Below are 26,434 nucleotides of genomic sequence, written 5' to 3' on the forward strand. Positions count from 1 at the left end.
AAAAAGTTGCCCCTCTGGTCCCTTTTAAATCTTTCCCCTCTCACCTTAAACCCATGCCTTTTAGTTTCACCCTATCTTTGCCCCTCATAATTTAATAAACATCTGTAAGGTCTCCCCTCAGCCTCTGATACTCCATGGGGAAAAGCCTCAGCCTATTCAATCTCTCCCTATAGCTTTAACACTCCAATCCCGGCAACATCCTTGTAACTCTTTGCTGAACTCTTTCAAGTTTCACAACATGCTTCCTATAGGATGGAGACCACACAGTATTCCAAAAGTGGCCAATGTCCTATACAGCCGCAACATGATCTAACTCCTACACTCAAAGCACTGACCAATAAAGAGAAGAGTACTAAACACCTTCTTCACTATCCTGTCTACCTGTGACTCCACTTTCAAGGAATTATGATCTAGTTCCTTTTTTGTCACTTCAAGATGCTCCAAAGTGCTGCAAAACCAAGGAAGTGTTAATTGCAGCATAGGTGCTGTTGTAATGTACGAAACATGGTAGCCAATTTATGGACAAGTTCTCGCAATCAGTAATGTGGTCATTACCACAATGCCAGCATTTCAGCTTTGGTTGATGGACAAAAACAGGGAAGGATGCCCTGGAGAACACTCCCACTCATCTCTGAATTATATTTAGACCAATTTTCTCCCAGGCTCGAGATCAGGCTCGGCCTCAAAATCTCACCTGTAAGACAACACCTCCAGTGCAGTGGATTTGAACCCACTGAGCAATGCTGTTGCACTAACATAAAACGTGATTAAATATCCCAAACATCTTTAGAGAAGGGAGGGAATGCAGGAACTAGAATGAATTAGATGATTGATCAGGGTCAACAAAATCGATTTTGAGACTTTGAAATGGGGACAGTGTTGTATTCTTCACCAAATGTAGGAAGATTGAACCAGAGAGCAATATACATTTTGGAATTGAGGGGATTGTGCAGAAGCTGTAAAATGGAATTGTGGAATTGCAGAGGCTAAATGGGGCAAGAGTGCAAGGGAACTTGTAACACAAGGTCTGTGGGTGATGCGATGGTTCAGTGGATAGCACTGCTGCCTCACAGTAGCAGGGACCTGGGTTCAATTCCAGCCTTGGGTGATTGTCAATGTGGAGTTTGCAGATTCTCCCTGTGTCTGTGTGGGTTTGCTCCAGTTTCCTCCCACAGACCAATGATGTGCAGGTTAGGTGGATTGGCCATGCTAAATTGCCCATAGCATCCAGGAAGTGCAGGCTAGGTGGATCATCCATGGGCAATACAGGGGGTGGGTCTGGATGGGATACTTTTCAGAGGATCTGTGTAGCATCGATGGGCCAAATGGCCTGCTTCCACACTGTAAGGATTCTATGACAATGTAGTTATACAAGAGCAAGGAAGTTATGTTAACCTTGTAAAAAACATTGGCTCCCCCTTAACTGGAGTAGTGTGTCTAGCTCTATTGTTGGAAAAATGTGATAGCTTTAGAGAAACTGCAGAAAATAATCATGGGAATACTTCAAGAGTTGGGGAATCTTCTGTCCTGCAGATAGATTGGAGACGTTTGGGATTGCTGTCCTTGCAGAAAAGAAGGTTGAGAGGATGTTTTATACAGGTATTCAAGATCACAAGGACAGAGTAGATAGGAAGAAAATGTTGCTATTGGTGGAGGGATCAGATTGAAGATAATCGCCAACAAAGCAGTGGCACCCCTGGGAGAAACATTCACGCAGTGGGTGGCCAGAATCTGGAATGTGTGCCTGAGACTGTGATGGAGCACAGGTTGAAAGAGGTTTGAATTGTGATCTGAAGATGTCAGGGAGCAGGGAGAAAACAGAGGAATGGCACAAGATGAATTGCTCATTTAGAGAGCCAGCACTGACCCAATGGCTGAATGACCTCTGACTGTGCTGGAACAATTTCCTGTTTGAAATTCTTTGAACTGAACCTGGGGGAACCACAGAGATTGGCAAAGGCAAGAATGGTAGGTGAACATGACTTCATCTGGATATAGTTTAAAGGGAACGTAACCTGACTTGTTTCATGGTGTTAGCCCAAAGGTCAAAAGTCAACCATGAGAGACTCTGAAACTCACATGCTCGCTTCTCTTTGGCTACTTCTTTGAGAAGTGCTATTTTGTTTTAGAAAGAGCAGTCTTCTTTAGTAAAGAGCAGACCGGGGAGGGGGGGGCATTCCATAGGTAACCTCAGCCAGCTGCCCATTCTACACCAGTGTATGTTTGCAAGAACAACATCTGTCAGCAACTGTCATAAATGAGATGGAATAAATTCAAATCAAAAAAACTGCGGATGCTGGAAATCAGAAACAAAATCAGAAATTGTTGGAAGAGCTCTGGATATCTGGCAACATCTGTGAAGAGAAATCAGAGATAACACTTTGGATCCAGTGATTCTTCTGAAACATTAACTCTAATTTCTCTCCACAGATGCTGCCAGACCTGCTGGGTTCTTCCAGAAATGAATTAATTCAGCCCAACCAAGATGGCACCTAGTTGGTCTATGAGTCCAACTTGGCAAAAACCCACTGTAGAACTTCCCAAATTACATTTTACTTTTCCAGTTGAGTTGTGATGACCAAATAAAGAATATTGAGCAAAATTTCCACTACAAATATGAAGGACATTTCTCAAGATATCATGACAGATTAGGCTCAGAGCTCTATCAGCAGGAGACTTAACCTCCTGAACCCATTATTGATATGATCTCTCTCAGTGAGACTGCCAACTCAATTCATATTAGGACAAATTGCCTTCTCTAATAACACCCACCAGAATTCAATTTGAAAAAGCCCCCAGCCCTTTTCTCCAGGGCCTTTATAACTCAGAAAGCAGACACTGTCATCCCTCCCAGCCTGCTCTGGCTCCAAGCTCAACAGACAGGTGAAAGGCCCATAAAACCAATGCTTGGGATGAATCAGTTCCCTTCTCCATGTCTTAGAGCACCTACTGTCCTCCCTTTCCTCTGGGTCTCAATTGCTCCTTGGTTGACACTCCTGGTGCCTCATCCCCAATGAGGCTGACATCAGCTCCTCACTGCTTCCCAACATCCCCACTGGCACACAAGGAGAAGGCTTGCCTCGACTGTGATGCCCCTATAGTCAAAGAGCCACCCATCACTCTTCCATCTGGATTTATCTCCATCTGAAGAGTGACCAGACTATCAGACAATTTCTCTCCCTCTTTTAATTGCATTGTGGGTGATCTTTATTTTAACTTCATAGCCTCAACTTTGCTCCATTGCCTTCAATCCCCTCACCTAATGAAACTCTTATTCAACAGTGTTTGGGCCCCTAGGTGCCACACCTTTGTGAGGGAAAGTGAATTTCACATTAACCACCATCTTTTGTGTGAAAAAATGTTTCTTGCCTTCATCCCTGAATGGCCTGCTTTCAGATTAAGGCAGACAAGCAGGAGGCTGGGAGAATACAGCAAGCCTGGCAGCATCAGCAGATGGAGAAGTCGACGGTTCAGGTGTCTCTTTTAAGGCCTCATGTTTACTTCTCTCCCACAATAGGAAAAACATTCTCTCAGTCAACCCTTCAAATCCTTTAATCAGCTGGAAAAGAAACCCCTCAGTTTATGCAGAAAGGGGGCTACTGGTGGTATCAACAAAAATTATTTCAAGCCAGTTTGATGTTTCAATGGAGAGTATGGCCTAATTTAGAAGTTGCTTAAATCTTGGCTGGAATCTGAATGCCTTGACAGCATTTAGTGATACAACCCACAATTGGTAATCACAAACTTCATACAGATCCTGTTAAAACCGAAAGAACTGCGGATGCTGGAAATCAGAAATCAAAAATTGCTGGAAAAACTCAGCAAGTCAGGCAGCATCCAGAGTTGTGAGGAAGGGTCACTCGACCCAAAACATTAACTCTGATTTCTCTCCACAGATGCTGCCAGACCTGCTGAGTTTGTCCTTCAATTCCTGTTCAGAGGTGTTTACCTGCGGAGGTGGAGGAGTGGGCAATCACAGTTCCAAGGATTGTTCGATAGATTGATAGTATGAAGACTTGTGAACTTCTTCAGATCAGGAATGTTGCTCAGCTTATTATTCTCCAGGTAAAGGCTTTCTAGCCCTGAATGCAATCCATCAAAGGCTCCATCAAAGATCTGTATTGAGAAACCAACAAAGCGAATATTACAAGAACAAGAACAACCTTTATTCTTCCTGGCAGTGAAGGCATTGCTAGCATTTATTGTCCATTCATACAAGTGTCAGGCTATAACCGTCTCCAAGAAGGGAGATCATCTCTCCTGGATATTCAATGGCATTTCCATTGCTAAATCCCCCACTATCAATATGAGGCTGGTTCCCACTGACTAGAAACTGGATTGGACCAGCTATTAGAGGGCTTGACAGGGTCAATACAGAGGTTGTTTCCCTTTGTGGTAGACTCCAGGAACAGAAGGCATAATCCTAAAGTAAGCACTCACCCATTTAAAATAGAGATGAGGAGGAATTGAGGCTATTGAATCCGTGAAATTCTTTACAGAGTGGGCTGTTGAGTCTGGGTCATTAAGGAGACTCAGGGCTGAGATAGACAGATTTTTAATCAGGTTAAAGGTAAATTAATCAGTAATCAAGGGTATAGGGAAATGGAGTTGAGGATTATTAGATTAAGCACGAATGGCAGAACAGACTCCATGGGCTGAAAAGCCTACTCCTGCTCCTATTTCTTATGTTAACAGCCAGTAAAACTTGCCAATGACATTACTGATCTGACGTATCTTGTATACTTCAACAAGGAGCTCAAATACCTTTATTCCCACGCACTACTGGTTTCTATGTCTGATAAAGGCCTCTAAAGTCCTAGCTGTGTAAAGGCTGGTATATTCCTGGTCTTAGGGGCTCAAAACAACAAATTGAATTCATAAATTGTCTTTGACATGGGGAAAAGATGTTCACAATACGGTGAGCAAACAAAATTTGATACCACGTCAAAAATTAGCTCAGGACAGAGAAGCAGCTTGAAGGAGAAGAGAGAGTTGGACAGGTTCATGAGGGAATTCCAGATCTTAGGGACTGTATAGGTGTATACTCACAACAAAGATCCGGTATGGTTAATCACAAAGACATTATGGAACAAGTTTAGGAAATTTTGTAGCCAACACGAAAAGAACAGAAATCAACATCAGAAATGTATCTCATAGCTGGATCTTACCGTCTCCAATCCCATATCATTCAGCCATAAGTGTTGTAGAGAACCTGCCACTGGCAGGAAGGCAGAGTCACCTATCTGTTTAATTGGATTGTTGGCTAGTTTCAATTCATCCAGATTTGACGCCCCCATGAGAGCAATGGTGGGAACTGCTGTCAGTTTATTCTCATCTAGAAACAGCTTCTGGAGCCCCCTGATGGGCTGCAGAGCCGTGGGAGAAATGGAGGTGAGGTTGTTGCCCGTCAGGTAGAGCCATCTCAGAAAGTCAGCTCCTTCCATGTTTTCATCTGTCAGTTGGGGAATGGGATTGTATTCCAGATGGAGGGCAAACAGGTTGGGCAGCAGCTTGAATGCTCCCTTGGGAACTGATGTTAACTTGTTGTAGTCTAAGTACAAATAAGTCAGGTCTGGTAACCCCTCAAAGATGGTTGGCTGGAGACTCGATATCTCATTACCAGACAGGTAGAGGTAAATAAGCTTCTTTAAGCCACGGAAGGCACCATCATGGAGGTCATGAATTCCGCAGTTCTGCATGTGAAGTGAAACCAAAGATTTCAAATCTGAGAACGAGCCTCTGGGCACTGTGTAGAAGTCATTATGGCGCATATCGAGAAGAAGGGCATCTACGGGGAAACCCTTCGGGATCTTGCGGAGACCCTTGCCCTCGCAGGTAGAATGTTTTAGATCATGTTTGCAGTCACAGTGTTCTGGGCACGGGAGCTTGTCTTGGTTATTTTTCTCCGGCTTGCTCTGGGGATTGAGCTCCTCTTCGTCTTCATGGTCGGAAGGCCGGCTGATACATTTCAGGTCCATTGTCCGCAGTGAATCCAGCCGCTCATCACGGAATACTCCCGGCGCTCCACAGAACACCTCCGCTCTCAGCTTGGTGCGGTTGGAAATCCATTCCCTGAAAGGACTCATCAAACAGTTGCACTGGATTGGATTTCCTGTCAGGTTGATGGTTCTCAAGGCCTCAAGCCCCTCCAGGGGTTGCATGACTTGCAGTTGATTGTAACGAAGGTCAATCACCACCAGCCCGGGGCTGTGGATAAATGCTGTGTGAGATACCTCCTGAAGGGACATGTTGTCCAAAGTCAGGTGCTTCAATGAAGCCATCCGGACAGACTCGTCACCAAGGTAGGTCATAGGGTTCTGGCCGAGATCCACTCTGGCCACACTTTTGAGCCTGGACAAGGCTTCTGTTGGCAAGTATTGAAGCTCATTGTCATCCAGACTCAATCTCTTCAGTGTCCAGAGCCCAGCAAAGGCCTCATCTGCAATGTTGTTGAGCATGTTGTTTGACAAGCGAAGGTGTTTAATTTGCTGGAGACCCTGAAAGACCAAAGGGGGCAAATAGACCAGGCGATTCCCTTCCAGATTTAAGAGGTTTAGGAATCCCAGCTGGCCAAAAGCACCAGGCCTGATCTCCTCAATCCTGTTGTTGTTAATGATGAGTTGTTGAAGGGACATCAGGCCGTCAAAGGTCTCCTGGTAAATGAACTCAATGCTATTGAAGCCTAGATTCAGGGAGATCAGCTGACCAAGTCCCCGGAAGGCACCTTCTGCAAGATGGTGAATCTTACATTTCTGTAAATTTAAATGGGTGAGGTAGGGAATTGGAAGAAAAGCTCCAGTTGGAATGGTGTTGATGTTGTTCCCCTTGATATTAAGTTCCTTGGTTGCCTGCAACAGAGATGTAAACACAGCAGGGTGATTTATATTTTTTAGATTAGATTACTTACAGTGTGGAAACAGGCCCTTTGGCCCAACAGGTCCACACCGATCCTCCGAAAAGCAACCCACCCAAATCCATTCCCCTACATTTACCCCATTCACCTAACGCTTCAGGCAATTTAGCACAGCCAATTCACCTAACCTGCACATCTTTGGACTGTGGGAGTAAACCGGAGCACCCGGAGGAAACCCACGCAGACACAGGGAGAATGTTCAAACTCCACACAGACAGTTGCCCAAAGGGGGAAATTGAACCTGGGTCTCTGGCGCTGTGAGGCAGCAGTGCTAACCACTGTTCCACCCTGCAAAACTACAATACTGCAATGGCCAGGAACTGAACCCGGGTCAGCTGCTTGGAAGGCAGCTATGCTCACCACTATACCACCATCACCCTCCTATACCACCATCACCCTGCTTTGTGTAAGACATATTTTTTTGATTAGGTTCCTTCCAGTATGGAAACAGGCCATTTGGCCCAACAAGTCCCCACCGACCCTCTGAAGATTAACCCACCCAGATCCATTTCCCGACCCTATATTTACACTACATCATGTACCTAACACTATAGACAATTTAGTATTGCCAATTCACTTGGCCTGCACATCTTTGGATTGTGGGAGGAAACCAGAGCACCCGGAGGAAACCCACACAGTCACGGGGAGAACGTGCAAACTCCATATAGACAGTCACCCAAGGCTGGAATTGAATCCAGGTCCCTGGCGTTGTGAGGCAGCAAAGCTAACCACTGATCCACCAGGCCACTCACATGCTTCATTTCTCCCAGCCATTGCCCTTACATACTGTCAGTATCTACTAGCCCTTTCCCAGCTGAAAGGATTGACTAGACACACACAGTTGATGCTCTGCAGGATCTAAGAAAGTTGTTCAAAATGGTTGTCCCTCAATCACACCCTCCCTATAGATAAACATCCATGATGGTGTCTGCCTCATGAAATCTATAGGGAATTTCCCCCCACTGGGGCACTGCAGACCCATTCCTGATGAAGGACTGGTGCCCAAAATGTCGATACTCCTACTCCTTGGATGCTGCCTGACCTGATGTGCTTTTCCAGCTCTACACTTTCAACTCCCAGCATTGTAGATCCTGCCAGGTATACCTGCAGGTGAGAGTTCAGCGATTCTCTATCAGCTAAAATGGATTACAACTTTTGCACTGATTGTGAGTCAAAAATACATACTCTACTTTCCGACTGAGAAAAAGCCCAACACCTTCTGGTTGACCCATGAAAAATAACAGGTCCAGGCTCTGGAAAAACTCCAGAGAAAATACATAGCACTGATGGAAAATGTGAGGAAGAAAGATGAGGCTAGGAGTGACTATGCACTGTGAAAGTCACCTCCAATGTTTTCAACTACCTGAGCCGTAAGCTCCAATCCTCCGTAAACCTCCCAGACCTCCACTGGCATCCCCTCTTTTAAAACGCTTCCTGAAATCCACTGATAGGACCAAGCTTTCAGTCCGCTGCTCATGAAGCCCTGCAAATGGCTCTGTGTTTTGTCTGGCAGCAACCTGACCAGTGTCTTGGGATGTTTTGTAAGTGAAGGGCATTATGCAAATGCAAGTTAATAGCCTTGACATCAACCCTGAGCCCCTGGAGAATCTCGTCCAGGATCGCTGCACCTGGTGAAGCTAAGTTAAAAAAGAAGGTGCGACTGCCTTTGACGCAAATGTATATCCGCGACAGACAGAAAACACAAGCAGGGGAAGTCCCAAGCCAGCAACACGTCTGAAAGTCACTCGCCTGTGGTATCCTGTCCTATTTGTAGATGAACCATCTGGGCACAGATCAGTCTCAGCTGTTACTCACATACCCACAGGAACCCAATCAAAGGTCATCTATACCTCAGAGGATAAACAGGGAGACATGAAAGTGGGTGCTTGTTCCTCTCAAAGTTTCCAAACTTTGGAAACTCAGACAGGATGTGGATGTCACAGGCATGGCCACTTTGGTCACCCTATCCCTAACTACCCTTGAACTGAGTGACTTGCGAGGCCATTTCAGAGGGCAGTTCACTGTTAACCACATTGCTGTGGGCCTGGAGTCACATGTACTTCAGACCCTAGGGGCTACTAGAGCAGTTCAGAAGCTGGGAATCCTGCAGCGTGCAACTCATCTCCTAACTCCCTCAAACCCCATCCATTATCTACAAGGCACAAGCCAGGAGTGTGATGGAGTACTGCCCATTTGCCTGGACGGGTGCAGCTCCTATACTCAAGACGCTTGACGCCATCCAGGACAAAGCAACCTGCTTTATTGGTACCTCATCCATAAACATCCACTCCCTCCACCACCGACACTCAGTAGCAGTAGTGTGCTCCATGTTCAAGAGACAATGCATAAATTCACCAAGGCTCCTTAAACAGCACAGCAGGTCAGGCAGCATCTGGGAAGGGCTCTTAGACAATAGACAATAGGTGCAGGAGTAGGCCATTCTGCCCTTTGAGCCTGCACCACCATTCAATATGACCATGGCTGATCATCCTTAATCAGTATCCTGTTCCTGCTTTATCTCCATAACCCTTGATTCCACTATCCTTGAGAGCTCTATCCACTTTCTTAAATGAATCCAGAGACTGGGCCTCCACTGCCCTCTGGGGCAGAGCATTCCACGCAGCCACCACTCTCTGGGTGAAGAAGTTTCTCCTCATCTCTGTCCTAAATGGTCTACCCGTATTTTTAAGCTGTGTCCTCTGGTTCGGCACTCACCCATCAGCGGAAACATGTTTCCTGCTGCCAGAGTGTCCAATCCTTTTAATAATCTTATATGTCTCAATCAGATCCCCTCTCAGTCTTCTAAACTCAAGGGTATACAAGCCCAGTCGCTCCAGTCTTTCAGTGTAAGGTAATCCCGCCATTCCAGGAATTGACCGAGTGAACCTACGCTGCACTCCCTCAATAGCCAGAATGTCTTTCCTCAAATTTGGAGACCAGAACTGCACACAGTACTCCAGGTGTGGTCTCACCAGGGCCCTGTACAGCTGCAGAAGAACCTCTTTGTTTCTATAATTATACTCAATCCCTCTTGTTATGAAGGCCAGCATGCTATTAGCCTTCTTCACTACCTGCTGTACCTGCATGCTTACCTTCATTGACTGGTGTACAAGAACACCCAGATCTCTTTGTACTGCCCCTTTATCTAATTTGATTCCATTTAGATAGTAATCTGCCTTCCTGTTCTTGCCACCAAAGTGGATAACCATACATTTATCCACATTAAACTGCATCTGCCATGCATCTGACCACTCACCTAACTTGTCCAGGTCACCCTGTAATCTCCTAACATCCTCCTCACATTTCACCCTGCCACCCAGGTTAGTATCATCAGCAAATTTGCTAATGTTATTGCTAATACCATCTTCTATATCATTAACATATATTGTAAAAAGCTGCGGTCGTAGTACTGATCCCTGCGGTACCCCACTGGTCACTGCCTGCCATTCCGAAATGGAGCCGTTTATCACTACTCTTTGTTTCCTATCAGCCACCCAACTTTCAATCCAAGTTAGTACTTTGCCCCCAATACCATGCACCCTAATTTTGCTCACTAACCTCCTATGTGGGACTTTATCAAAAGCTTTCTGAAAGTCCAGGTACATTACATCTACTGGATCTCCCCTGTCCATCTTCAGAGTTACATCCTCAAAAAATTCTAAAAGATTTGTCAAGCATGATTTCCCCTTCATAAATCCATGCTGACTCTGACCTATCCTGTTACTGCTGTCCAGATGTTTGTAATTTCATCCTTTATAATAGACTCCAGCATCTTTCCCACCACTGAGGTCAGACTAACTGGTCTATAATTTCCTGTTTTCTCTCTCCCATCTTTCTTAAAAAGTGTTACAACATTAGCCACCCTCCAAGCTGCAGGAACTGATCCCGAATCTATCGAACTCTGCAAAATAATCACCAACGCATCCATGATTTCTCGAGACACCTCCTTCAGTACCCTGGGATATAGACCATCAGGCCCCGGGGACTTATCAACCTTCAGACCTAACAGTCTCTCCAACACCAATTCCTGGCAAATATAAATTCCCTTCAGTTCAGGTCCTTCAGCCACTGTTACCTCAGGGAGATTGCTTGTGTCTTCCCCAGTGAACACAGATCTGAAGTACCAATTCAATTCTTCTGCCATTTCTTTGTTCCCCGTAATATATTCCCCTGTTTCTGTCTTCAAGGGCCCAATTTTAGTCTTGACCATTTTTTTGCCTTTCACATACCTAAAAAAGCTTTTACTATCCTCCTTTATATTATTGGCCAGTTTACCTTTGTACCTCATTTTTTCTCTGTGTATTTCCTTCTTAGTAATCCTCTGTTGTTCTTTAAAAGCTTCCCAGTCCTCCGTTTTCCCACTTATCTTTGCTATGTTATACTTTTTCTCTTTTAACTTTATATGTTTCTTAACTTCCCTCGTCAGCCACGGCCACCCCTGCCTCCTCCTAGGATCTTTCTTCCTTTTTGGAATGAACTGATCCTGCAACTTCTGCATTATACACCGAAATATCCGCCATTGTTCCTCCACTGTCATCCCTGCTAAGGTATTGCACCATTGAACTTTAACCAGCTCCTTCCTCATAGCTCCATAGTTTCCTTTATTCAACAGAAATATTGTCACTTCCAATTGTACCCTCTCCCTCTCAAATTGCGGATTGAAGCTTATTGTATTATGGTCACTACTTCTCAATGGCTCCTTCACTTCGAGGTCCCTGACCAATTCTGGTTCGTTGCACAATACCAGATCCAGAAATGCCTTCTCCCTGGTCGGCTCCAGCACCGGCTGTTCTAAGAATCCATCTCTGAGGCACTCCACAAAGTCTCTTTCTTGAGGTCCAATACCATCCTGATTCTCCCAGTCTACCTGCATATTGAAATCCCCCATAACAACTGTAGTAACGTCTTTGCAACAGGCCAGTCGATTTTCCTCTTCCTCAGATGCTGCCTGATCTGCGTGCGTTTCCAGCACTACACTCTCGACTCTAATCTCCAGCAACTGCCATCCTCATTTTCAAATCTGTGACTACTCCCATCTAGAAGGACAAGGACAGCAGCTACATGGGAACACCACCCCCTTCAAGTTCCGTTCTAAGCCACACAGTACTCTGACTTGGAAATATATCTCAATTTCTTCAGTGGTGCTGAGTCTAAATACTGGAAATCCCTTCCTAACCGCATTGGGGTCCACCATTTCGTCAGTGGTGCTGAGTCTAAATCCTGGAAATCCCTTCCTAACAGCATTGTGGGTCTACCTATACCCCAATATAATCCTTCCAACTCTTCTACATGGCTCTGAACCTTAGATGCCACCTCAAGACCTTTGAGAAGTATGAGACAGATTCTTTGCATCAGTTGGGAGGACAGACATACTAACATCAGCGTCCTTGAATGAACTCATATCACATGATCATCTGAAACCAACTCTACCGGGACAGCCATAGAATCAAATAACCATACAGCACGGAAGCAGATCCTTCGGTCCAACAAGAACATAATCCCAAACTAAGCTAGTCCCACCTGCCTGCTCCTGGCCCGTATTCCTCCAAACCTTTCCTATTCATGTACTTATCCAAATGTCTGTTAAACATTGTAATTATACCCACATTCACCACTTATGGAGTCATAGAGATGTACAGCATGGAAACAGATCCTTCAAGTCCAACTCGTCCATGCCGACCAGATATCCCAACCCAATCTAGTCCCACCTTCCAGCACTTGGCCCATATTGTGGTTCTGTTCGCCGAGCTGACCCCACCCCACAGCTCACCAACAGGATAAACAACACACTGAGGAATCTACAAAAAAAGGACAGATAACCAGGTCTGACCTACAAAGAATGAAACCTGAAAGCAACAACACCCCCAGATTCTATAGACTACCCAAAGTGCACAAACCAGACATCCCTACCAGGGATGTATCACTACCAGGGACACCATCACACAAACTGGCCAAAGAACTACAGCAGAAACTGAAACACCTGATCAGCGGATCCAGACAATCTATACAATCGACACAGGAATTCTTGGACATCATCAGAAATATACACATAGACAAGGAAGAAACTATGGTCTCATTCGATGTAACGGCACTGTTCACCTCCATCGACAAAACACTAGCCAAAGAAACAATAGCCAACCTGCTGGACAGACATAACAGACAACAGGACATTGAACCTATCAACAAAGACGGCATACTTAAACTACTGGACTTGTGCCTCACAACACACTTCACATTCAATAACCAAATATACGAACAAATCAACGGAACACCCATGGGCTCACCGATCTCTGGACTCATAGCAGAAGCAGTAATGCAAAGGTTAGAACAAACAGTCTTACCACAACTTCAACCCAAACTCTGGGTCAGATACGTGGATGACACCTTTGTAATAATTAAAGACACAGAAATAGAGAACACACACCAGATCATCAACGCCACACTTACAGGAATCCGATTCACTAGAGAGGAAGAAAGGACAACCAACTCCCATTCCTAGACGTGATGGTACAGAGAACACCGAACGGAGAATTCATCACAAAGGTATACAGGAAAGCCACACACACAGACCAAGTCCTAAACTATGAAAGCAACCACCCCAACACACACAAACGAAGTTGCATCAGCACACTGCAGCACACCAGAACTACAAAAAGAGGAAGAGGAACACCTATACAAAGTGTTCGCCAAAAATGGATACCCTCGCAATTTCATCAACAGATGCCTAAGGGAGAGACAACGGAACGAGGACATGCCGCAACCCAAAGGACTAGCCAAAATCCCAGCTCGGCAAACACAACCACAACAATGAGCACCCGAGCTACAAATCTTCTCCCAAACTTTGAACTTGGCCCATATCCCACTAAACCCTTCCTATTCATATACTCATCCAGATGCCTTTTCAATGTTGCAATTGTACCAGCCTCCACCACTTCCTCTGGCAACTCATTCCATATTCATACCATCCTCTGCGTGAAAAAGTTGCCCCTTAGGTCTCTTTTATATCTTTGCCTTTTCACCTTAAACCTCTACCCTCTAGTTCTGGACTCTCCCACCCCAGGAAAGAGTCTTTGTCTAATTATCCTATCCATGCCCCTCATTATTTTATAAACCTCTGTAAGGTCACCCCTCAGCCTCCGACACTCTTGGGAAAACAGCCCCAGCCTATTCAACTTCTGTCCATAGCTCAAAACCTCCAACCCTGGCAACATCCTTGTAAATCTTTTCTGAACCTTTTCAAGTTTCAGAACATCCTTCTGATAGGAAGGAGACCAGGATTGCATGTAATATTCCAAAAGTGGCCTAACCAATGTCCTGTATAGCCACAACATGACCTCCCAACTCCTGTACTCAATACTCTGACCAGAAAAGGAAAGCATACCAAATGCCTTCTTCACTATCACATCTACCTGTGACTCCAGTTTCAGGGAGCTACAAACCTGCACTCCAAGGTCTCTTTGTTCAGCAACACTCCCTAGGACCTTACCATTAAGTGTATAAGTCCTGCTAAGATTTGCTCTCCCAAAATGCAGCACCTCAAATGTATCTAAATTAAACTCCCATCTGCCACTTCTCAGCCCATTGGTCCATCTGATCAAGATCCTGTTATAATCTGAGGTAACCTTCTTCGCTGTCCACAACACCTCCAATTTTGGTGTCATCTGCAAACTTACTAACTACACCTCTTATGCTCGCATCCAAATTACTTATATAAATGATGAAAAGTAGAGGACCCAGCACCGATTCTTGTAGCACTCCACTGGTCACAGGCCTCCAGTCTAAAAAGCAACCCTCCACCACCATTCTCTGTCTTCTACCTTTGAGCCAGTTCTGTATCCAAATGGCTAGTTCTCCCTGTATTCCATGAGATCTACCTTTGCTAACCAGTCTCCCATGGGGAACCTTTTCAAACTCCTTACTGAAGTGCATATAGATCACATCCACCACTCTACCCTCATCAATCCTCTTTGTTACTTCTTCAAAAAACTTAGTCTAGTTTGTGAGACATGATTTCCCACGCACAAAGCCATGTTGACTTTTCCTAATCAGTCCTTGTCTTTCGAAATACATGTATATCCTGTCCCTCAGGATTCCCTTCAACAACTTGCCCACCACTGATGTCAGGCTCACCGGTCTGTAGTTCCCTGGCTTGTCCTTACCACCCTTCTTAAACAGTGGCACCACGTTAGCCAAACTCCAGTCTTCTGGCACCTCATCTGTGACTATCGATGATACAAATATCTCAACAAGGGGCCCAGCAATCACTTAGGTAGAAACAATGACTGCAGATGCTGGAAACCAGATTCTGGATTAGTAGTGCTGGAAGAGCGCAGCAGTTCAGGCAGCACCCGAGGAGCAGTAAAATAGACGTTTCGGGCAAAAGCCCTTCATCAGGAATACCAGCCGAAACGTCGATTTTACTGCTCCTCGGATGCTGCCTGAACTGCTGTGCTCTTCCAGCACCACTAATCCAGCAATCTCTTCCCTAGCTTCCCACAGAGTTCTAGGGTACACCTGATCAGGTCCTGAAATTTATCCAGTTTTATGTTTTCAAGGCATCCAGCACTTCCTCCTCTGTAATATGGGCATTTTTCAAGATGTTTCAAGATATTTCCCTATATTCTATATCTTCCACATGCATTTCCACAGTAAATACTGATGCAAAATACTTGTTTAGTATCTGCCACATCTCCTGCAGCTCCACACAAAGACCGCCTTGCGGATCTTTGAGGGGCCCTGTTCTCTCCATAGTTACCCTTTTGTCCTTAATGTATTTGTCAAAAAACCGTTTGGATTCTCTTAACTCTATTTGCCAAAGCTATCTCACATCGCCTTTTTGCCCTCCTGATTTCCCTTTTAATATACTCCTACTGCCTTCATACTCTTCTAAGGATTCGTTTGATCTGTCTTGTCTATACCTGACATATGCTTCCTTCTTTTTCTTAACCAAACCCTCAATTTCTTTAGTGGTCCAGCATTCCCTACACCTACCAACCTTTCCTTTCACCCTAACAGGAATATACTGTGTCTGGACTCTCGTTATCCCAATTTTGAAGGCTTCCCATTTTCCAGTCATCCCTTTACCTGCAAACATCTGCCCCCAGTCAGCTTTTGAAAGTTCTTGCCTAATACCGTCAAAATCAGCCTTCCTCCAATTTAGAACTTCAACTTTTAGATCTGGTCTATCCTTTTCCACCACTATTTTAAATCTAATAGAATTATGGTTGCTGGTCCCAAAGTGCTCCCCCACTGACACCTCAGTCACCTGCCCTGCCTTATTACCCAAGAGTAGATCAAGTTTTGCACCTTCTCTAGTAGGTACATCCACATACTGAATCAGAAATTTTTCCTGTACACACCAAATTCATCCCCATCTAAACCCTTAACACTATGGCAGTCCCAGTCTATATTTGGAAAGTTACCCTACCATAACTACCCTATCATTCTTACAGATAGCTGAGATCTCCTTACAAATTTGTTTCTCAATTTCCCTATGACTGTTAGGGGGTATATAATACAATCCCAATAAGGTGATCATCCCTTTCTTATTTCTCAGTTCAACCCAAATAACGTCCCTGGATGTATTTCCGGGAATATCCTCCCTCAGTACAGCTGTAATGCTATCCCTTTTCAAAAACACCACTTCTCCTCCTCTCTTGTCTCCCTCTCTGTCCTTCCTGTAGCATTTGTATCCTGGAACATTAAGCTGCCAGTCCTGTCCATCCCTGAGCCACATCTCTGTAATTGCTATCAAAACCCAGTCCCATGTCCCTGATCAAACCCTGAGTTCACCTGCCTTCCCTGTTAGGTCTCTTGCATTGAAATAAATGCAGTTTAATTTATCAGTCCTACCTTGTTCTCTGCTTTGTCCCTGCCTGCTCTGACTGTTTGACTCGCTTCTTTCCTCAACTGCACATGTCTCAGATTGGTCTCTTTCCTCACTATCTCCCTGGGTCCCCACCCCCCAAACTTACTAGTTTAGATCCTCCTGAGCAGCTCTAGCAAAACTCCCTGCCACTATATTAGTCTCCTTTCAATTCAGGTGCAATCCATCCTTCTTTTACTGGACATTTCTACCCCAGAAGAGATTCCAATGATCCAAAAAGGTGAATCCTTCTCCCATACAACAGCTCCTCAGCCATGCATTCATCTACTCTATCATCCTAGGGGGTAAAAACAATGATTGCAGATGCTGGAAACCAGATTCTAGAGTAGTGGTGCTGGAAGAGCACAGCAGTTCAGGCAGCATCCAAGGATCAGTAAAATCAATGTTTTGGGCAAAAGCCCTTCATCAGGAATAAAGGCAGTGAGCCTGAAGCGTGGAGAGATAAGCTAGAGGAGGGTGGGGGTGGGGAGAGAGTAGCATAGAGTACAATAGGTGAGTGGGGGAGGGGATGAAGGTGATAGGTCAGGGAGGAGAGGGTGGAGTGGATAGGTGGAAAAGGAGATAGGCAGGTAGAACAAGTCTGGACAAATGGGGACAGTGCTGAGCTCGAAGTTTGGAACTAGGGTGAGGTGGGGAAAGGGGAAATGAGGAAACTGTTGAAGTCCACATTGATGCCCTGGGGTTGAAGTGTTCTGAGGCGGAAGATGAGGCGTTCTTCCTCCAGGCATCTGGTGGTGAGGGAGCAGCGGTGAAGGAGGCCCAGGACCTCCGTGTCCTCAGCAGAGTGGGAGGGGGAGTTGAAATGTTGGGCCACGGGGCGGTGTGGTTGATTAGTGCGGGTGTCCTGGAGATGTTCCCTAAAGCACTCTGCTAGGAGGCGCCCAGTCTCCCCAATGTAGAGGAGACCGCATCGGGAGCAACGGATACAATATTAGTGGATGTGCAGGCAAAACTTTGATGGATGTGGAAGGCTCCTTTAGGGCCTTGGATAGAGGTGAGGGAGGAGGTGTTGGCGCAGGTTTTACAGTTCCTGCGGTGGCAGGGGAAAGTGCCAGGATGGGAGGGTGGGTTGTAGGGGGGCGTGGACCTGACCAGGTAGTCACAGAGGGAACGGTCTTTGCGGAAGGCGGAAAGGGGTGGGGAGGGAAATATATCCCTGGTGGTGGGGTCTTTTTGGAGGTGGCAGAAATGTCGGAGGATGATTTGGTTTATGCGAAGGTTGGTAGGGTGGCAGGTGAGCTCCTATTCTTGCCCTCACTAGCTCGCAGCACCGAGAGTAATCCAGATATTACTACTCTTGAAGATCTCCTTTTGAAATTCCTGCCTAATTCTCTTTATTCTCCCTTCAGAATCTCATCATTTTCCCTGCCTATGCCATTGGTTCCAATGTGTACAAAGACCTCCAGCTGGTCCCTCACCCCCTTGAGAACATTCTGCACCCTCACTGAGACATCCTTGATCCTGGCACCAGGGAGGACACACACCATTCTGATGTTTCGCTGCTGGCCACAGAAACGTCTGTCTGTACCTCGGACTAGAGAGTCCCCTCACACAATTAATCTCTTAGCCCTTCCTCAGGAAATTCCTTGCAAACATGAAACATTTGCCCTTTTTTAAAAAATCTCTCTCCTCTCACCTTAAAAATGTGCCCCCTCGTCTTGAAACCCTTCCATCCTAGGGGAAAAAAGACAACTACCATTAACTCTATCGAAACCTGTCATGATTTTATAAACCTCTGTCAGGTCACTTCTCAACCTCCTACCCTCCAGTGGAAAAGAAAAGTTCCAGCCTATCCAGCCTTTCTTTATAACTCAAACCTTCCATACCCGGCAACATCCTGATAAATCTATTCTGAACCCTCTCCAGCTGAGGGTGCCTGAGTTACAACTGCCAAAGCAAGTCCTCTTCACCTGACTCAAGCAATGCAGTTAAATGAGAGTGGGACTAAGGAAGCATTTCAAAGACTCCCTGAAAGCTACCCTCAAGCCTGGGAGACCCTCATTCAGAATAAAACTGACTTGAAGGAACCTCCTGAATGAGGGGCACAATTCTTTGAGAACAGCCAGTGGCAAAAGGAAGTACAGAAAAGGAACCAGAGAAAGGAAACCCAGGAATTTCAAGGCCAAGGGCCAGTTCCACTTCCTGGAAAATATGTGGTTGGAGATGCAGTTCTGGGATGGGGCCCATGCAACCCATGATCAGTGACACAGAATTTCCTGGATGGGGAGTTGGGGAGGGGGAGACAATCATACTTGTTAGTGAGTGTCTGCTAATGGTGACCCCAAGGACTGCAGCGGTTCAAGGAATCTGCTCAAAGGATGGGCAATAAATGTTGTCCCAGCCAGGGACACCTACGTCCCATGAATAGTTTCTAAAAATCACAGACTGGTGGGATATGTGAACAAGTGGCAGATAAAATTTCATGCAAAGAAGCATGAAGTGACATGTTTTGTTGGGAAAAATGAGGAAGAATATGGATTCCAGTGCCTTCAGGATCAACGCTAGCTGGAGTGGATGGATGGGTGGATGAGGTGCAAGAACACAAGGTCCTAGGGTTATAAGCACACAAATAATTTAAGGCGGCAGGAGTAGCTGAGAAAGTGGTTGAAAGGACAAATGTGAATAGAGTACAGAAGAGGAAGCTATAATGAATCTTTATAAAACACTGTGTAGCATCTCTAGAGGCTCTGGGTTCAAGCCTCACCCCAGCACCCAATGGCCATGGAAGGTGCTTTAATAGCACAGTCAAACAAATCGAACATCCATCTGCAAACCCTCCCGACCCATGCCTGTGGCAACTGGTAAGAGCGAAAGAGACTTCTGGTTAACCATGTGATGGAGAGAGCATTAGGGCTGCTTCCACAGCCCCAGAGCACAGCTTGCCTGGTGAAAGGTGCACAATGCTGAGATACCTCAGACTTCCTGAATGAGCTATGACAGATCATCACAGATATTTCATCCCCTCATCCACCCATCCATCCACTCCAGCTAGCGTTGATCCTGAAGGCACTGACTCAACTGTAAGTATGAAAGCCAATGGTTTCTCAATATTCACTCTTGCCTCTCTTACCTTTCATAGAGCTGTACAGCATGGAAACAGACCCTTCGCTCAAAGATGGGCCTGGCCTGCCTGCTGAGTGTTGTTCAACACTTTTTGTTTTAATTTCCAGCTGACGGATTCATTTTCACTCCCCAAAGCCAAAAGCCCAGCAGCTATAATTAAATGAAGAGTTTTAAAATATATTTTCATTCATGGAACATAAGAGTTCAATGGCAAGGCCAGCATTTTTTGCGGCATCCTTAATTGCCCTTGAACAGACTGGCTTCCTGGACTATTCCAGAAGGCAGTTAGGAGTTAGCCACATTCTTTTATGTGTGGAGTTTGCACATTCTGTCTGTGTCTGCATTGGTTTCCTCCAGGTGCTCCGGTGTCCTCTCACAGTCCAAAGATGTGCAGGCTGGGTTGATTGGCTAAGCTAAATTGTCCGTAGTGTTCAGGGATGTGTAGGCTAGGTGGGTTAGCCATGGTAAATGTGGAGTTATGGGATACAGTGGCAGCTGGGTCTGGGTTGGATGTTCTTTCCAGGTTGGTGCAGACTTGATAGGCCAAATGGCCTCCTTCCGCACTGTAGGGATCCTATGACTATGTGTCTGAAATCAAACATAGGTCAGATGAGGTATGGACAGCAGATTTCCTTCTCTAAAGGACATTAGTCAACCAGATGAGGTTATACAACAATGGTGACATAGTCATCATTAAGCTACATTTTATTTCCAAATTCTATTAAACTTGAATTTCTATTGCTGCCGGCTTGGGATCCACATCCCCAGAACATTCCAATTCAAGTAAAATATTGTGGATGCTGCAGACCTGAAATTAAAACAGAAAGGTGCTGGGGAAACTCAGCAGGTCTGGCAGCATCTAGAGTCGTAGAGATGTATAGCACGGAAACAGACCCTTCGGTCTTACTTGTCCATGCTGACTAAATATCCTAAATAAATCTAGTCCCATTTGCCAGCATTTAGTCCATATCCCGCTAAACATATTCACATCCAGATGCCTTACAAATGTTATAATTGTATCCACCTCCTCTGGCAGCTCACTCCATACACTCACCACTCTCTGCATGAAAATGTTGCCCCACAGGTCCCTTTCAAATCTTTCCCCTCTCACCTAAAACCTATGCCCTCGAGTTTTGGACTCCCCTTCCCTGGACAAAAGACCTTGTCTCTTTAACCTATCCATGCCCCTCATGATTTTATAAACCTCTATAAGGTCACCCCTCAGCCTCCAATGCTCCAGGGAAAAAAGCCCCAGCCTCTTCAGCCTCTCCCAATAGCTTTGGCAGCATCTGCGGAGAAAGAAACAGAGTTAACATTTCAAATCCAGGTTCCGAAGAAGAGTTATATTGAACTTGAAACATTAACTCTGTTTCTCTCTCTACAACTGGCAAACCTGTTGAGTTTCTGTGGCACTGTCTATTTTATTTGCCCAAGAATATTAGTCAGGCTTTTGGATTACTAATGCAGGGACATTACGACGAGACTAGCTCTGCCCTCATCACAGTGCTTAGTATCAACCAGATGCATTCTGCAGCGTCAATAGCACAGACCTCTGGAATGGTGACAGGGATCTCTGTGAGCTGTTTCTTGATGCATGTCACCACGCGTTGGATGTTGTCACAGATGCAGTAAGGTGGACAGGCTGCAGTGCCAGCCAGGAAAGCAATGAGTACAGCTCCCAGGAACCCGTGACTGGAACGTAGTTGGAGCATCTGAGGAAAGAAAACCATTACACGGTGAACCTCAACGAGACGTCTGCATGAGCAAAGAGTAATCAGGAAACGGAGAGAAACGAAAATGAGCCGCTGATGGTGAAGGTGCTATCAAAAACTGAAAATGTTACAAATACTCAGTGGGTCTCGCAGCTTCTGTGGAGAGAGAAACAGAGTTAACATCTCAGTGTGTGGCCCTCTCATCAGACCTCAGAGTATATCAGTCCCAGCAGTAGTGAAGACAATATGAGTGAATTTTACATTTGGTTTGAAAAGCAGAAGACTGGGACTAAGACTAGTTTTTTAAGCCTTAATGAGGGTGATTGTATGGGCGTGAAAGTTAAGCTAACTGAAGGGAACTGGGATACTAGACTTGGGGCTAGATCAATAGGGACAAACCTTTGAAGGCATATTCTCGAATATAACTAACCTGTGATAGAGTCCACTGTTTGTGCTGCGTGAGCCAGCAACCTGTGGATGTTGTGACATTCAAGGCGTTCCAGTGGTTGCGCTGAGCCAAAATGGGGAGAGCTGCCTGTGGAGCAGTGAAGTCACAACCTGACTTGGTCATTCTCATCGAGTCATACTTTCTAGGCAAAGTCACTGTCGGTATGTCCTGTCCCAGGGCACAGCCATCGGAGGTGGCAGTGCAGTGGTACACAGTCAGGGGGAGGTTACCCTGGAAGTTTTCAACAACTTCATGAAGTTTTGTGAGGATATTGGTCAGGAACCCACCTGCTGATTACCATCTATTCCCACCAGCTCCCGCCTAGGCCCCAGTTGCTGAATCAGGTCGGTTCCACATTGAACACCAACCAGTAGAAGTACAGAAGGTAAGAAGGGTACTCTGGGTGGGGAACCTCAATAGCTACTTATATACCAATGTCTACATCCTTGAGTTACAGCAATTAACAGTAGGGAAAAACCTATCAGATAATAAATCATTTAAATGTCAATAACACAGATAAATCTCAGAGATTTATTTTAAAAGTATCTGAAAAAATGCGGCAACCATTTTGTGCAAATAAAATTGGTTACGTTTTAAAAACAAATGTTGATTTTTGATGTCATGAACTGTTTTAAGCCTGACCTTAGCTTTTTGTAACTACAAGGTGCCATGTTACTGAGTAATGTGATTTCTTGTTTTCCAGATCTTGTTCTGCTTTGCTCGCCATCTGCTTGAATCCAGGATAAACCCACTTTGTTACAGCTGTCAGTGAGGTGGTTATTACCTGAGGCATTCACCAGGCTGGCAGCCTTGTGGATAGATGTGGTGTTGGAAAAGCACAGCCAGTCAGGCAGCATCTGAGGAGCAGAAGAATCGATGTTTCGGAAATTCCTGATGAAGGGTCATGCCCAAAAAGTCAATTCTCCTGCTTCTCGGATGCTGCCTGACCAGATGTGTTTTTCCAGCACCACACTCTCGACTCTGATCTCCAGCATCTGCAGTCCTCACTTTCTTCTTGTGGATAGATGTGGTTAGTCTGTAGTTTAGGTGAACGCAGATAGAGAGGGAAAGGAACATAGGAGTCCCCCAAATGTATCCTATTCCCCAAACAGCATTCACAGTTAAACAGGATGTGATAGTTATAACAATAAAAACAATAGGGCGGCACGGTGGCACAGTGGTTAGCACTGCTGCCTCACAGCGCCAGAGACCTGGGTTCAATTCCCGCCTCAGGCGACTGACTGTGTGGAGTTTGCACATTCTCCCCGTGTCTGCGTGGGTTTCCTCCGGGTGCTCCGGTTTCCTCCCACAGTCCAAAGATGTGCAGGTCAGGTGAATTGGCCATGCTAAATTGCCCGTAGTGTTAGGTAAGGGGTAGATGTAGGGGTATGGGTGGGTTGCGCTTCGGCGGGGCAGTGTGGACTTGTTGGGCCGAAGGGCCTGTTTCCACACGGTAAGTAATCTAATCTAATCTAATTTTTCTTTGTAGTGCTGATCGAGGGCTAAATATTGACAAGGACACTGGAGATGTGTTGCTGGAAAAGCGCAGCAGGTCAGACAGCATCCAAGGAGCAGGAGAATCGAACAGGAGAAATTCCTGATGAAGGGCTTTTGACCTACTGTGCTTTGCCAGCATCCTACTCTTGACTCCAACCTCTGGAATAGGTCTGGAACAGATCTGCTATTGGATTATTACCACTTTAATAGCTTTTCCTCAATACTTTATGTTGCAGACTATCAGATTCAACCCAGCATAAAAGTTAGATGCCTCAGTCCATACTCAAGCTATCCCTCATGCCAGCTCTCCAGGATTGCCCTGTACTCTCCTTTTACGTTAATCTCCAGGTCACTGCGGCTAGCAATAACTGAGAGAAGAACTCCAGAAGCTTGACATTGTGGAAGACAAAGCAGCCCATTCGATTGGTACCCTGTCTACCAACTTAAACATTAATACTCTCCACCACCATTGTACAGAGGCCACAGTCTGAACCATATCCAAGGCCATTTACAAATGGCACTCGATATCTTCCAAACCCATTACTTCTAGCGCCGAGGAAGACCAGGTGCATGGGTGCATCACCACCTGCAGGTTTCCCTCCAAGCCACGATCCATCCTGGATATATCGCTGTTTGTTTAATGTCACTGGGACACAATTCTGGAACTCTCCTCCTAACATCACTGTTAGGTCTACCTATATCCCAAGGGCAGCCGTGGTTCAAGAGTCAGCTCACCACCATCTTCTCAGGGCATTTGTAAATGGGCAATAAATACTGCCATTACCAGAAATGCCTATAGCCTGAGAACAAATTGAAAAAAAAAGAAACCTGGTTACTCAAGAGGGCAAGGGCCAAATGCTGCATCTTGCAACCTGGCTGCAGTCAGCTAGCAGCACAGAAGATGTCATGCTGCCAAAGTGCATGTGTGCCCAGGTTGTTGGGAGCTCAGTAACACTAGAGTCTGTGTGTTCAGGATGTTGAGAGCTCAGTAACCTCAGAGTCTGTGTGCCTGGGTTATTGAGAGCTCAGTAACATCAAAGTCTGTGTGCCCAAGATGTTGAGAGCTCAGTAACATCAGATTTTGTGTGCTTAGGATGTTGAGATCCTAGTAACATCAGAGTCTGTGTGCCCAGGTTATTGGGAGCTCAGTAACATTAGAGTCTGTGTGCCTGGGTTATTGAAAGCTCAGTAGCAACTAACAGGCGCCATTTCATCATTCCCAGCACAGGGACCATTGTGATCCATGAAACACCATGCTCCATATCCATGGCTGGGTCTAATCGCTTATTTGACTTGGAATGGATTTTGGCTCAGAGCCCTGACTTGGCCCTCCGTCTGACTGAGGCCCTGAAAATAACAGCCTAGATTTGCCTTTTCTAACACTCCCGGTGAAGTAATTGTTGGAGCAGAATTCACACAAATCACGCAGAAAGAAAGGAATAATTCTTAAACCACTGAAATTCTGAGATAATTTATTCTTTCTAGCCCTGTTCGAGTCTCTTTGAGAGCGCCAAACAGAAGCTGCCCATTTAAAGCCAAGTTTTGAACGGGCCAAGAAACAATTCAGGTTCCTCTGTGTTCACAAGGAACTTTCACCAAAACAGATTCTGACTTGAGGTTTTGGATTTAGCAAGGAATGTCACTGTGGGAAATAGCAGACTCTCTCATACTGTGCAAAGTAATTAGATAAAAGACTGATAGTCTCCAGGTGTTTTCTGTAGAAAGGAGAACAGTGAGGGTTGGCCTTATACAGGTTTATAAAATCAGGAATGAGAGAAAGACTTTCAATTAGAACATAGAATGGTCCAGTATAGGAATTGTCCTTTTGACCCACGATGTTGCCAAATTAAACTAATCCTTTCTGCCTGCTCTCAGACTATATCCCTCCATTCCTTGCATATATTTATGGGCTTATCTAGAAGTACCTTAAATGCCCCTATTGTATCTGCCTCCACCACTAGCCCTGGCAGCACGTTCCAGACCTGTGTAAAAAGCTTGCCCCCCCACATTTCCTTTGAATTTCCCCCCCTCATCTTAGATTCATGCCCCCTAATATTAGATTTTGACTGTCAACCCTATCTATGCATTTCATAATTTTATAGACTTCTGTCAAGTCTACCATCAGATCCCACCACTCCAGAGCAAACAATTATATCAGGTCTTTCAGGACAACCAGAAATGTTAAAGTGCTTTCCAGCCAAGTACTTTTGAACATCAGTAAAAGGAGACATTACGTCAAAGCTTTCTGTTTCAGATTCATCAGGACTGAAACACAAGAAAAACAATTTTAAGGAGATGTTACTGGTAGTTAACAGCTTCTTCTACATCTCCATGTGACTGTACTGGGTCTTTAAGAGGGATTTGTTCTGTGCTGCTTCTTTTGCAGACAGGTGTTGCCACAGCGGTATCAGAATATCTGCTTCAGAAGCGATGGGTAAACAGCTTTGAGTTCCCTGAGTACTCTTTTTAAAAAAAATAGACAAAAGAAGCATGAATGAGTGGAGTCAGGCTCACACAAAGCCAGGGTTTTAGTTTTGTTTTCAGTTGAAGTCGGGGTTTAAAGCTGATGGATACAGCTCTCTCTCTGCTGCAGCAAAAAATAATTGAGTTATAGAGTCATAGAGATGTACAGCACAGAAACAGACCCTTTTGTCAAACTCGTCCATGCCAACCAGATATCCCAACCCAATCTAGTCCCACATGCCAGCACTTGGCCCATATCACATTAAATCCTTCCTATTCATATACCCACATAGATACATTTTAAATGTTGTAATTGTACCAGCCTCCACGATTTCCTCTGGCAGCTCATTCCATACATGTACCACCCTCTGAGTGAAAAATTCTCTCTCTGTTGCTACATTGTCTGCTTCGATCTTCCTTTTTCCTGGACCAAAGGAAGTGAAGAAAGTCTG

General features: G+C 45.3%; 1 protein-coding gene across 1 annotated transcript in view; it reads right to left on the reverse strand.

Moving 5' to 3' along the window:
* The window catches only part of LOC140489224 (chondroadherin-like protein), a 31,722-nt gene that overhangs the window by 1,025 nt on the left and 4,263 nt on the right, over positions 1–26,434 (reverse strand). Inside the window, exons 2-4 of the mRNA XM_072588534.1 lie at positions 21,413–21,574; positions 5,169–6,848; positions 3,950–4,116 (exon numbers count right to left, since the gene is read on the reverse strand). Of these exons, the coding sequence (XP_072444635.1) occupies positions 3,950–4,116; positions 5,169–6,848; positions 21,413–21,574 (2,009 nt within the window). The remainder of the gene's footprint in view (positions 1–3,949; positions 4,117–5,168; positions 6,849–21,412; positions 21,575–26,434) is intronic.

The sequence above is a fragment of the Chiloscyllium punctatum genome, chromosome 18, assembly GCF_047496795.1.
Source record: "Chiloscyllium punctatum isolate Juve2018m chromosome 18, sChiPun1.3, whole genome shotgun sequence".
In the NCBI taxonomy this organism is placed as follows: domain Eukaryota; kingdom Metazoa; phylum Chordata; class Chondrichthyes; order Orectolobiformes; family Hemiscylliidae; genus Chiloscyllium; species Chiloscyllium punctatum.